The following is a 14,562-nucleotide window of genomic DNA, read 5'->3' as shown; positions in this document are numbered from 1 at the left end:
AGCATTACTGTTCAACTTGGCTCTACTTTTTCATCCTACCCACTCTTGTCTTCTCTGGAAACAAGAAGACATACAATAAGATAGCAGGAATAGGATCAAACATATCCATTATGAGAAATATGCATGATTTAGTCTCTCCTAATATGCAAAGATATAGATAGATTTTAAAAAATAAAAGGAAATCCAATATATGCTGTCTATAAGAGCTCTAATATAACAAAATGATACATAAAGATTAAAAACAGAAGGATGAGCAAAATACAGTCTGACAAACATAAAAAAGAGCTAGGGTGACTATGTGAATGTCAAGTGAAGTAGAATTCAAAGTAAAAAATATTACATGGAACAGAGGACAAAGGGAGTCACAATAGAATTTTATTCTATTTTTATTTTATTTTATTTATTTATTTATTATTATTTTATTTATTTATTTATTTATTTTTATTTTTTATTTTTTTGAGACGGAGTCTCGCCCTGTCGCCCAGGCTGGAGTGCAGTGGCACAATCTTGGCTCACTGCAACCTCCACCTCCTGGGTTCAAGAGATTCTCCTGCCTTATCCTCCTGAGTACCTGGGACTACAGGCATCTGCCACCATGCCCAGCTAATTTTTTTTAATTTTTTTTATTTTTAGTAGAGACAGGATTTTGCCATGTTGACCAGGCCAGTCTCGAACTCCTGACCTCAGGTGATCCATCTGCTTCAGCCTCCCAAAGTGCTGGGATTACAGGCGTGAGCCACTGTGCCTGGCCTAACAATCTCATAGTGCACTGAACAACATAACCAAACATCCTTCTATGTCATTTCACACAGACAAATTTAGTTTATTCTTTTCAGCTGCTATACAGTATTTAGTAATTGCTCCATTGACATAATTGTCTTTATTTTTTAATATTCTAGATAATGCTTTAGTGAAGATCCTTGTACATACATCCAGGTAAATTTACACAAATATTTTTATAGGAAAAATTCCTCAAAGTGGAACCCTTAGGTTAAGGGATGTATACTTTTAAATTGCCCTTCAGATATAAACAGACACTTCTCAAAAGAAGACATTTATGCAGCCAAAAGACACATGAAAAAATGCTCATCATCACTGGCCATCAGAGAAATGCAAATCAAAACCACAGTGAGATACCATCTCACACCAGTTAGAATGGCGATCATCAAAAAGTCAGGAAACAACAGGTGCTGGAGAGGATGTGGATAAATAGGAACACTTTTACACTGTTGGTGGGAATGTAAACTAGTTCAACCATTGTGGAAGACAGTGTGGTGATTCCTCAGGGATCTAGAACTAGAAATACCATTTGACCCAGCCATCCCATTACTGGGTATATACCCAAAGGATTATAAATCATGCTGCTATAAAGACATGCTGACGTATGTTTATTGCGGCACTATTCACAATAGCAAAGACTTGGAACCAACAACGATAGACTGGATTAAGAAAATGTAGCACATATATACCATGGAATACTATGCAGCCATAAAAAATGATGAGTTCATGTCCTTTGTAGGGACATGGATGAAGCTGGAAACCATCATTCTCAGCAAACTATCACAAGGACAAAAAACCAAACACCTCATGTTCTCACTCATAGGTGGGAATTGAACAGTGAGAACACATGGACACAGGAAGGGGGAACATCACACACCAGGGCCTGTTGTGGGGTGGGGGGAGGAGGGAGGGATACATTAGGAGATATACCTAATGCTAAATGACGAGTTAATGGGTGCAGCACACCAATATGGCATATGTATACATATGTAACAAACCTGCACGTTGTGTACATGTACCCTAAAACTTAAAGTATAATAAAAAAAAATTTCAAATGAAAAAAAAATAAATTGCCCTTCAAAAATATTTCCACTAGTTTACACTTCCCCATCCTCATATGGTGGATATATGTCATTATATACCATAGATGTCATTTTTCTTTTCTTTTTTTTTTAATCATATGCTGTTTCTTTCAGTGAATAAAAGTGTTTGACAGAGAAATACCTTTGGAAACAAACATTGAGAACATGTTATTACAACCTGTTTCTTTTTGCACTGGTACTTATTATTACAAATTTACATATAGAGCTTTTTTGCCATTTTTCTCAAACTCTCACTACCTGGATATTATCAATATTTTTGTATATTTGATTTAAAGTTTTTTTACCACTTAAACTTTTTTGCCTTTTATTTTGTGTTCATTTGTGACTTAGAGGAAAGTTATAATAATTGTACAAAGAATTCCTATATAGTACCCTTCACTCAAGTTCCCTACTTGTTAATATTTGCTTATCTTTTTCTCTGATTAAATAAAACACACATACAGAGTTATTTTTTTCTGAACCAATAGACAGTACATTGCAGACATGATGCCCCATTGCTCCTAAATATTTCAGTGTGAATTTCCTCAAGGACTCTTTTATAACCATGATACAAGCATCAAAATCAGGAAATGAACACTGGCATTATACTGCCACCTAATTGATATAGCCCATTCAAATTTATTTAGTTGTCCCAATAATGTGATTTATAGCAAAAAACAAAAAATCCTTTTGATCCAGGATCCAGTCTAAGATAACATATTACATTTAATTGTAATGTCTCTTTAGGCTTCTTCAGTCTGGAACAGTGCCTCAGTCCTTACTTGTCTTTCATGACCTTAGCATTTTTGAAGAGTATAGGCCAGTTATTTTACAGAATGTTCCTCGATTTGATTTCTTGTGATATTTCCTCACGATTAGATTCAGGTTATGTGTTTTTGGCAAGAATACCACAGAGGTGATGCTGTGTCCTTAGTTTATCATCAGGAAGCACATGATGTGAATTTGTCCCATTACTGTTGATGTTATCTTTTATGACATCATTAAGGTGGTATCTGCCAGGTTTCTCCACTGTAAATTTTCTATTTTCCCTTTGTAATTGTTATGACTTGAATGTTTGTGGTCCCCCCTCACCAAAATTCGTATTGAAACTTAATTACCAATGTAGCAGTATTGAGAGGTGGACCCTTTAAGCCGTGACTGGATCATGAGAGTTCTTCCCTCATAAATGCATTAATCAATTCATGGATTAATGGATTAGTGAGTTATCATGGGAATGGGACTGGTGGCTTTATAAGAGAAGGAAGAGACACTTGAGCTAGCACACTCAGGCCCCCTCATCATGTGATACCCCATTCCATCTCGGGACTCTGCAGAGTTTCTACCCACCAGAAGCCCTCACCAGATGGGGCCCCTTGACCTTGGACTTATCAGCATGATGAAGGGGAGCCAGGTGCTATTCCTCAAGACAATGGAAGAAAGACCCCAAGGCATTTCAGAGATCTTAGGTGCTGCCTTTTCCATCACAGGCCCAAAGGCCTAGGAGGGCAGAATAGTTTCAGGGGACAGGCCTGGGGTGTTCTTTATTGGCTATGCCCAGGACTGCCTTGGAACTGTACTCCCGGCACCCCTGCTTCAGTGTTCACTCAGCTCGTGCCACTACTCCAAAAGGTCCGAGTGATAAACCTTGAAGGTATCCATGTGGTGTTAATTCTACAGGCCCACAGAATGCAAGAGCTGCAGAAGCATGACAGTTTCCACCTGGATCTCAAAGGATATATAAAACAGCTTCTGGGCCCGGGCAGAGACTCGTCACAGGGGTGGAACCACAACAGAGAGCCCCCGCTAGAGCAACACTGAAGCAGAAACATGGGGTTGCAGCTTCCACAGAGAGTTCCCACTAGGGCAGGACCACCACTGGAATGCCAGAACTGTAGTCACTGGCAGCATGCAAGGTCTGCCTGGGAAAGCTTCAGGCACCAGACTGCAACCTATAGAAGCAGCTACCTGTGCTGCACCCATCAAAGCCATAGGGGCAGGGCTGCCTGAGGCCTTAGAGACCCAATGCCAACCCGAGCGCAGAGTCAAAAGAGATTATTCTTCAGCTTTCAGATTTAATGTCTGCTATGCTGGGTTTAAGACTTGCTCTAAGCCTGTTACTCCTTTCTTTTTGCCTATTCCTCTCTTTTAGAATGGGAATATCTCTGTCTGTCTTATGCCTGTACCACCATTGTATCTTGAAAGTTGATAACTTGTTTTGATTTCAGACTCATAGATGAGATTTTGGACTTTTGAGTCTTATCCTTGGTGCTGGAATGAGTTAAGACTTTGAGGCCATGGAGTTAGAATGAATGTATTTATATGTGAGAAGGACATGAGTTTGGCGGGGTAAGGAGTAGTATAGTAAGACAGTAATTAATGAGTATTTTGGGCCTGGCTAACTTCTACTTACCCTATAGGTCTCAATTTAGGTGTCATTTCTTCAGGGAAGACTTTCAAAACTGCCTTCTACCCCCAAGACTAGGTCAAGTCTGCCCTTTAATTGAGGAATTACAGATAACTAATAAATACTAGAAATAATATTCAATCTTATTAGCAATTTAATGCATGTGAATGCAACAGATACACCATTTTTTTATCACATTAGGAAAAAATGTTAAGATAATACATTGTTTGCATTAAGGAAGGTATTGTCATATACTGCTAGTGATAGCTATGTTGGTACAACTTGCAAGAAAAGCAATTTAGCATTATGTCTTAAAAATTATTCATACTCTTTTACCCAGTGATTCTACTTCAGGGAATTGATGCTTACAAAATAACTCAAAATGAATACAAAGATTTATTTTATTAGCTTGACAGCCATTACTGAGAGCCTGCCGTATGCCATGGTTTGTGCTAGATATTAGTGAAGACATAATCCCTGATCTCAAGGAATTTATAATTTAGCAATAGATGTTTATCAAAGTTCTATTTCTAATAGCACAAAATTAAAGGCGACCTAAATTTCCAACAATTGGTAAATGGCTAAATATACTTTATTATAGCCATATGAGATAATAATATGTCAAAATAGTGTTTGTAATATGGAAAAATACTTATGCTATATTATTAATTGTAAAAAGTAGGATACCAGATGTGATCTCAACTGTACACAAATAGACATAGAAAAAACTAATAACATGTCAAAAATGTTAAAAGTGGTTGTTTTGGGTGATTTTCCTGCCCTCTGTACTTTATTGTGTTTTCAAAATATTCTATAAGGAGTGTGTTTTACTTTTATGATCAAAAATATATTTAGAAAAGTAAGAAATTAATAAATAAATTCTATTTTAAAAAACATAATATCTCATTTATATGTGGAATCTAAAAAAATTGAACTCATAGAAGCAGAGAGTACAATGATGGTTAAGTATGATGCTTAACTTGATAATGCTATAAACTCCTTCTTAACTTTCTCTGAGACAATATGGGAGACAAAGAGAAACTCAGAATGCCTTGGGAATAAATAATGTTATTGTATTATATATTCTGTCAGACATATTCAAAAGTGACATCATGTGTGTTGATAAGATACTGGGATATAGGGAGAAGAAATATATATCTTTCTAATGCTAAACTTGTCCTTTCCGTTCTTGTTCCTCACAGGCAGCCCTGGAAGCATTAGATGAACTGGATCTGTTTGGTGTGAAAGGTGGGCCTCAATCAGTTATCCATGTCCTGGCTGATGAAGTACAACACTGCCAGGTAAGAGATTATGGAAAATGGAAATAGCAAATTTTATTCTTGCCCAGACTCAGATTTAAGCATGAGCTTTAGATTAAGGATAGCTGAATGAGAGACAGTGCATCATCTGATTAATTACCATGTACCAAAAATATATTTAGCAAGCACACTGTACTGAGATAAGCCAAATATAGCATGGGCTATAAAATAGATCATAGTCCTGTTCTCTAGCCAAAGGTTATAAAGGGATCCCACCATACTATGTGGGATTATCCACCAGTATCATATCAAAGGGATATGGTCTCTCTTTCTGAATATCTCCTTTTCTAAATATATAAAGAAAACAAGAGATGATAGATTCTTAGTATTCTTGTTAGTGTTTCGGAAACATTCTCTTGTCCCTGGTTGACTCTAGGCTTAGATATTTGGAGATTAGACTTTAAGTGGCAAATATATATTTTCAGTTTTGTTTAGGATTACTCTCCATATTGAAAGATTAACGTTTTTCTCATTGGCATGAGGAATTTTCTCCTTTCCTTCAAACCCTGATTAGATACCATAGGGTCCTATTGAGTATAATAAACTCATCTCCAATTTTAAAAACACAAAATTTCCCAGAGGAAAAAAAAATACGTCAGGAGTAGAGGAGCTGAGCCTTCCCTATCCTGCTTCTCAGCAGCTGTGTTTTCTCTTGACTTTATTCTTTTTTTTTTTTTTTTTTTTTTTTTTTTTTGAGATGCAGTCTCGCTCTGTCGCCCAGGCTGGAGTGCAGTGGCGCAATCTTGGCTCACTGCAAGCTCTGCCTCCCGGGTTCACGCCATTCTCCTGCCTCAGCCTCTCCGAGTAGCTGGGACTACAGGCACCCGCCACCACGCCCGGCTAATTTTTTGTATTTTTAGTAGAGACGGGGTTTCGCCGTGGTCTCGATCTCCTGACCTTGTGATCCGCCCGCCTCGGCCTCCCAAAGTGCTGGGATTACAAGCGTGAGCCACCGCGCCCGGCCGACTTTATTCTTAAGTAGTTGCTAGTGGAGCAACAGGACTGTGGGTGGTATAATAATGTTAGAATATTCCTTATCTGTGAGGAACTGGTTAAGAATCAGGATAGGGAAGTATTGAGAGCAGAATTGAGACAAGAGATGATTTACAGAAATTGCTGGTTTTCTCAGTTCTAACTATAGAGTAATGTCTAGATTTTCTTGCGAATGGTCCTCTTCTACATAAATCTTTTGAAACCAAAGCTATTAGTTTTACAATGCTAAGGTATTTACTAACCTACTTAAAATAGATAAAGAATGTTCTTTTCTATTTTGTCAAACATATTCAAAAGTGATATCATGTGTGTTGATAAGATATTGGGGTAAAGGGAGAAGAAATACATCCTTTTATATAAACTTAACTTCTTTTCTCTTAGTCTATCCTAAATTCACTACTGCCCCGTGCTTCAACATCAAAAGAGGTTGATGCTAGTCTACTCTCAGTGGTTTCCTTCCCTGCCTTTGCAGTAGAGGATAGCCAGTTGGTGGAGCTCACAAAACAGGAAATCATCACCAAGCTTCAGGTATGTCCATATGTGCCTTTGTTTTCTTTAAGGCTGTGACTTTAAGGATAAATTGTGCCTTTGGGGGCCTTAAGTATGACCTGTGACTGTGATTTCAAGAAACCTTTAAGTTTTCTGAGTTGTCTTTATAGTTTCTTTTAAAAGTGTTAAAGCTTCTACAGCCATTCCTGGTAGCAATGCAGGGTGGTACACCCACTTTAGAAAACAGTTTGGCAGTTTCTTATAAATTTAATCATACACCCGCCCTATAACCCAACTATGTCATCCTAGAAATCTACCCTACAGAAAGGAAAACTTATGCTCACGAAAAAATCTGCACACAAATGTTTACAGCAGCTTTATTCATAATTGCCAAAAACTGGAAAAAACCTTCAACAGAGGAAGGGATAAACAAATTACACTATATTCATGCAGTAGAATACTGCTCAACAATAAAAAGATACAAGGTACCAACTTGATCAGATTTAATCATGGTGTATAATCTTTTTGATGTGCTGTTGGATTTGTTTTGACAGTATTTTGTTGAGGATTTTTGCATCTATGTTCATCGGGGATATTGGCCCATGGGTTTTTTGTTGTTCTTGTGTCCTCGTCAGTTTTGGTTTCAGGGTACTGCTGGCCTTGTAGTGAGTTTGGAAGAATTCCCTCCCCTTCAATTTACTGGAGTAGTTTGGTTTTAGCTCTTTAAAAGTTTGGTAGAACTCAGCAATAAAGCCATCCATTCCTGGACTTTTCTTCATTGGAGTACATTTTATTACTGATTCAATCCCATTACTCGTTATTCGTCTTTTCAGGTTTTCTATTTCTTCTTGGTTCAATCTTGGTAGGTTGTATGTGTCCAGAAATGTATCTGTTTTCTCTAGGGTTTCCAATTTCTTGGCATATACTTATTGATAATAGTCTCTAATAATCCTTTGTATTTCTGTGGTATCGGTTATAATGTCTCTTTTTTATTTCTTATTTTATTTACTTGGGTCTTTTATTCTTAGTCTGGCTAATGGTTTGCCAATTTTGTTTATTTAAAAAACTTTTCATTTTGTTGATCTTTTGTATTTTTTGGCCTTAATTTCACTTATTTCTAATTTGGTCTTTGTTATTTCTTTCCTTCTATTAATTTTGGGTTCTGTTTTTTCTTTTCTAATTCCTTGAGGTGCATCATTAGGTTGTTTATTTCAAATCTTTCTACTATTTTGATGTAGGCATTTATTGCCATAAACTTCCTTCTTAGTACTGCTTTTTCTTTATCTCATAGGTTTTGGGATGTTATGTTTCCATTTTCATTTATTTTAAGAAATTTTAAAATTTCTTTCTTAATTTCTTCATTGACTCATTGGTCATTGAGGAGCATGTTGTTTAATTTCTATGTGTTTGTACAGTTTCAAAAGTTTCTCTTGTTATTGATTTCTGGTTTTCAATGAAGTCAGAAAAGATAATTGATAGATTTCAATTTTTAAAAGTTTGTTGAGACATGTTTTATCACCTAACATATGATCAATCCTTGAGAATGTTCCATGTGCTAATGTGTTTTCTGTACCTGTTGGATGAAATGCCCTGTAAATGTCTGTTAGGTCCATTTGGTCTATAATGCAGTTTAAATCTAGTATTTCTTTGTTGATTTTCTATATAAATGATCTATCTAATGCCAAGAGTAGAATGTTGAAGTCTCCCACTATTATTATACTGGAGTCTAACTCTCCTTTTAGATCTAATAATATTTGGTTTATATATCTGGATGCTGCAATGTTAGGTGCATATATATTTACAATTATTATAGCTTTTGCTGAATTGATCCTTTTATTATTATATAATGACCTTCTTTGTCTCTTTTTACTTTCAACTTAAAGCCTGTTTTATCTGATATAAGTATAGCTACTCCTGCTTGCTTTTGGTTTGTATTTGCATGGAACATCTGTTTCCATTCCTTCCAGTTTAGTCTATGTGTGTCTTTACAGGTGAAGTGACTTTCTTGTAGGCATCATATGAGTCTTGTTTTTCTTATCCATTCAGCCAATCTACATCTAAGTTGAGAAATTTAATCTATTTACATTCAAGGTTATTATTGATAAATGAGGACTTTCTCCTGTTATTTTGTTAATTGTTTTCTGGTTGTTTTGTATATCTTTTGTTCCTTTTTTCCTCTCTTGTTTATCTTTACAGTTTGGTGGTTTTCTGTAGTGATAAGGCTTGATTCCTTTCTCTTTCTCTTTCTTTCTCTTTCTCCTTTCTGTATGTGCCGTACTAGTGAGTTTTATACTTTTGCATGTTTTCATGATGATAGTTATCATACTTTCACTTCCAGTTGTAGAACACCCTTAGGCATTTCTTGTAAGGCTTGTCTAATTCTCCGTATAATGTTCTTGCCTGACAGGTTTGTTTTTTTTTTTTCCAGCACTTAGAATATATCATCTCATTCTCTTCCAGCCTGTGAGATTGCTATTGAGAAATCTGTTGCTAGTCTAATGAAGGTTCCCTTATATGTAACTTTATGCTTTTCTCTTGCTGTTTTTAAAATTTTCTCTTTATCTTTGACTTTTGACATTTTGACTATAATGTACCTATGAGAGAACATTTTTTGGGTTGAATCTACTTGGGAACCTTTGAGTTTCCTGGATCTGGATATCCATATTTTTCCCAAGAATTGGGAATTTTTCAGCTATTATTTCATCAAATAGGTTTTCTGTACATTTTCTCATCTCTTGTCTTTCTAAAACTTCCATAATGCACTTATTTGTTTGCTTTATGGTGTTCTGCAAGTCCTGTAGGTTTGTTTCATTCTTTTTTATTCTTTTTTTTTTTTGTATGCCTGGTTTATTTCAAAAGATCTGCCTCCAAGTTCAGAAATTCTTCTGCTTGATCTCATCTGTTGAAGCTCTCGATTGTGTTTGTTATTTCATTAATTGAATTCTTCTGCGTTAAAATTTGTTTTTTAAATAATATCTCTGTTGAATTTCTCATCAGATCATGAACTGTTTTCCTGACTTTATTATCTATCTTTATTCTTTTATATCTTGCTGGGTTTCCTTAAGATCATAATTTTGAGTTTCTTTTATAGCATTTCATAAATTTCCTTTTCTTTGAGGTCTGTTACTAGATAATTATTATGTCCCTTTGGATGTGTCATGTTTCCTTGCCTTTTCATGTTTCTTGTGTCCCTGAATTGATATATGCACATCTGGTGGAGCAGGTACCTCTTCCAATTTATGGAGCAGCTTTGATAGGGAAAGACTTTTTTCTGGAGATGGGTCCTAAGGTGTTGGTTTAGGTAGGATACACTGGCTTTGTTTCTAGGTGGACACAGTTATTATAGTCTCTGTGCAGTTTCTTGAGCTGTAATCCACATAATTGACGTTTGTGAGTACCTCAATGGCCTAGGCTGCAGGAGTTTGTGAGTGTGGTGGGTAGCTTTGCTGGGGGTGGGCTCCTGTACAGACTGATTCCAGGCCCTGGGGTGTACACATGCATGAGGAGAAGGGCTGCCAGGCTGTTTTTCTAGCCAAGGTCATAGGCACATGGCAGGTCAGCTGGTTCAGGGACCGGTTTGCCAACCAGGGGCAGGGCTGCTGGGCTATTTCTGTGCCTGGGGGCGTGGGACTTGGGAACTGGCTTGCCAGGGGTGGAGCCACTGGGCTGTTTCTCTGACCGGGGACATGGGTCCGTCAGGCTGTTTGTTGCGGCTGTCCAGGGTTGGCTTTCTACTATGCAGGACCAGAGTCATGGCCATTCCTGGGGCCAGGCTTCGAGCAGCTGAGGTCATGGCACTGCAGCCACCTGTGTGGGGTTGGTGAAATGATGGCAAAGAGTCAAGGTTGGAGAGGCACAATGGCTACTGGTCCCCAGAGTAGGGGGACCAACTACTACACTCCTGCAGTAGCTCCAGTTTCAAGATGGCACTGTACTGCAGCAGCTTTGGTCATGAGAAATAGGAAGTGCACAACATGTACTCGTACTCTGGAGTAATGCAACTGTGTGAATTCTAGGCAGCTCCCCAAACTGGGCTCAGCACTTGGGAGGACTGTAGGATTCTCCTATAGTAAGGACTGCAGGTGTCTGGGCTGGCAATGAGGGACGGTGGGAGCCTTTTGCTTACCTTTTCCCTGCAAGGGGAAGTCCCTCCTGTCTCTGAGCCAATCCCAATAGGGGAGATGGGGCAGCAGAGCTAGGGTGCCTCGCTCCCCTCTCTATGCTGCCATCCTGGGCTTTTCTACTTCTCAGGGTTCTTGCTGCCAGTCACTTGCTACACCACAGTGCTCTCCCTCAGACACTCCACTTGAATTTTAGTTGTTTATTTGTTGTTTTGGTCCTTTTTTGTGGGGAAGACAAGCACCAGGCACCTCTAGTCAGCCATCGTGCTCTGTGTTGATTCTTTTTTTTTTTTTTGTCGGTACATTCCAAACATGTGTAACCAATGAACATGGCCTAGGTTTTTTTTTTTTTTTATTGGTATTCACTTCAGTAACTTGAATCCACAGATATAAGCAGTATATAATCAGAAAGTTACAAGTAAACACAGATTATACATGCAAATTTCTGTTCACAAAGGTCACATATGCAGGTACATGAATTAGAAGCGTGCATCTAGGATTATGGCCAAACTGTTTTTAAGATGCAGAAATATAAAATTACATCTTGAAAATATGAAGAGGTGGTCTACACACTTCAAAAATCAAATGTTGCTTATACCAGAGATGTATGACGATTATAGGATTCAAGTGACAAGCAATAAGTTCTCAAAAATTAGTACTGGTCAAAGAGAATGGGAATATTTTTATGTTTCACTGAAAATATATTGACTACTAGGATACAAAATCTAGCAGGAACTCAGGGAAAAAATTACAAAATCTAAAGCCAATTACTTAATATTTCTTATTACCTAAAGAACAGCATGACATTTACAGAAAACTGCACCTGCATTTGAATTGCCAATCTCATTTTAATGAAGTTCTCCAAAAATGAAATGCAACCAAAAAAGGGTCAAACTCCAAATGAAAAGTTTGCAAGGCTCAGATTAAAACATGGAATGTTTCAGATGAAAGTAATAAAAATACTATTGGTTTTGTTCTTTATTAAATGGAATCAAATATTGACATTTCTTTGAAGCTTGGAACTACTAAATTTCATTTTCCCAAATGGTTCTGCATTTTTTTCTTAGTGGTGCAAGTTGTCTTAAGTAGCTTACGAAGTCAGTCTCTACAAATTACTTCTATAAAACAACTATTCATTAATCATATGTATTTTTTTGCTATAACACTTAACACATGAACAGACATTAATTCTCCACCAAAAGAGTACAATAGTTTTCTTCTGTCAGTATTGTATTTAAAAAAGGTTAACATTAAACACAAAGAACCATTATTTTCTGTGAAATCCTTAAATCGCCCGTCCCCGCCCCAGGGGCCGCCGCCACCTGCCTCCCACCATGGCTCTGAAGAGAATCCACAAGGAATTGAATGATCTGGCACGGGACCCTCCAGCACAGTGTTCAGCAGGTCCTTTTGGAGATGATATGTTCCATTGGCAAGCTACAATAATGGGGCCAAATGACAGTCCCTATCAGGGTGGAGTATTTTTCTTGACAATTCATTTCCCAACAGATTACCCCTTCAAACCACCTAAGGTTGCATTTACAACAAGAATTTATCATCCAAATATTAACAGTAATGGCAGCATTTGTCTTGATATTCTACGGTCACAGTGGTCTCCAGCACTAACTATTTCAAAAGTACCCTTGTCCATCTGTTCTCTGTTGTGTGATCCCAATCCAGATGATCCTTTAGTGCTTGAGATTGCTCAGATCTACAAAACAGATAGAGAAAAGTACAACAGAATAGCTCGGGAATGGACTCAGAAGTATGCGATGTAATTAAAGAAATTATTGGATAACCTCCACAAATAAAGATAGGGGAACTCTGAAAGAGAAAGTCCTTTTGATTTCCATTTGACTGCTTTCTATGAGCCCATGCCTCATCTTCCCCTGTGCACATGTTTACCTGATACAGCAGTGCTGCATGTTGTACATACTTGGAACAACAAACTAGAAATACTGTACTTCTCTACCAACATTGCCTCCTAGCAGAGAAGTGTGTGTGTGACAAGCCAGTTCTACAGGCATTACCTAGGTGTGAGACTAAAAGCTTTTCTTACTGACTTAAATTTGGATAACAGCAGGGTGTGAGGGGGGTGGTGGGTATGGTGTGTGCTTGGATGGGAAAGAAAAGGCTCCACTCACCTGTAGCAGATTATTTTTAAGTGGAATCCATTTAAACTCAAAACAGTTATGAAAAGCAAGGTGAAGAACATGAAGCTGTGTCTGTACTCATTTTATTCCGAAGGAGCTACATCTTAGGTGGAAGTTATGACCAATCAGATTAAACTCTACCCACATCCTGCATTTTAAAGTCTAAGTTTAACTGGTCAACATTTAAATAGATTGGAGCTATTAGTACATCAGGTGTGATGGGCTTTGTTCCCAACTCTTTTACATCTCCCTACCCCTTCAACCTTTGGCCTTTCAGCCCTTCTTTCTCTCTTCCATATTCTTTGGTTTGTATGTGGTTTCTCAGTTAATACGTAGCTAATAGCTCTTATTTTTCTTATGTTTTTAACCGCTTAGGTCTATTTGGATGTAAGGGTGAAAATTCATTTGATGGAAATACTTGTGTATATTTAAAGACCCAGTTGCTCCTCTGGAGCTTGTACGTTCAAGAATGATTAATCTGTGTAATAAACTGGTTACTACAGTCATTACATACAAAAAAAAAAAAGAAATCCTTAAATCTTCTTGCATATCTTAAGTTTCCTTTTCCTGTCTGCATTCTTCTGCCAATTTATTCAGAAATTTATTTAATTTCTCATAATGAGGAAGGCTGCTGGAATGAGTATTCTTTGCAACTTCTTTTGTATAAAAGAGTGAACATAGCTTACCGTAAAGCCCTGTTTTAGGTATCACATAGTCTATACAAACAGGAACATTGGGCTGATATGGTCCAATTCTATACTCATCTGGGATTGTATAGTCCTCCTCATTCTCATCACTTTGGCCATCTGCATTTTCACTTATGTTGATTCTTCAGTGCATTTTACTAAGTGAAAAAAAGCCAAACCTCAAAGACTACGTATTACATGATTCCATTTACATGACACTCTGGAAAAGACAAAACTATAGGGAGGAAAACAGATCAGTAGTTGCCAGAAGTTGGGAGGACAGATTGTCTATAAAGATATAGCACTAGAGAATTTTGAGGGTGATGGAATGGTTCTCTATGGACTTATGCTGGTGGACATGTGACTATATGTTTGTCAAAAGCCAAGGAATTGTATGCCACAAGAAGTAAATTTAAAGAATCTACCAGGGTGTGTCAAGAAAGATGGAATTCAGACTGAAAAATGAGTCTAATTACATTACAAATTAATCAGGTAACCACACTAAAGGGTATGGAAAAGAAAGGAGCTGACCTAA

General features: G+C 37.4%; 2 protein-coding genes across 7 annotated transcripts in view; both read left to right on the top strand.

The window, feature by feature from the left end:
• The window catches only part of PHKA1 (phosphorylase kinase regulatory subunit alpha 1), a 139,400-nt gene that overhangs the window by 36,931 nt on the left and 87,907 nt on the right, over positions 1–14,562 (top strand). For all 6 annotated transcript variants that reach the window (XM_055268708.2, XM_063634348.1, XM_055268710.2 and 3 more), the window contains exons 7-8: positions 5,469–5,567; positions 6,960–7,106. In XM_055268708.2, coding sequence (XP_055124683.1) covers positions 5,469–5,567; positions 6,960–7,106 — 246 coding nt within the window. The remainder of the gene's footprint in view (positions 1–5,468; positions 5,568–6,959; positions 7,107–14,562) is intronic.
• On the top strand, positions 12,488–13,024 carry LOC129476118 (ubiquitin-conjugating enzyme E2 D2-like). Its single transcript, XM_055268732.2, has one exon. It carries the CDS (start codon positions 12,523–12,525, stop codon positions 12,964–12,966), a length of 444 nt encoding a protein of 147 aa, XP_055124707.1. The 5' UTR covers positions 12,488–12,522; the 3' UTR covers positions 12,967–13,024.

This window comes from Symphalangus syndactylus, chromosome X, assembly GCF_028878055.3.
Source record: "Symphalangus syndactylus isolate Jambi chromosome X, NHGRI_mSymSyn1-v2.1_pri, whole genome shotgun sequence".
Taxonomy (NCBI): domain Eukaryota; kingdom Metazoa; phylum Chordata; class Mammalia; order Primates; family Hylobatidae; genus Symphalangus; species Symphalangus syndactylus.
Note: the sequence above shows the minus strand (reverse complement) of the source record. Positions and strands in the feature narration are given on the sequence as shown.

Excerpts from the sequence above, each read along its gene's own strand:
- LOC129476118 (XM_055268732.2), top strand. The coding sequence starts at position 12,523 with ATGGCTCTGAAGAGAATCCACAAGGAATTGAATGATCTGGCACGGGAC.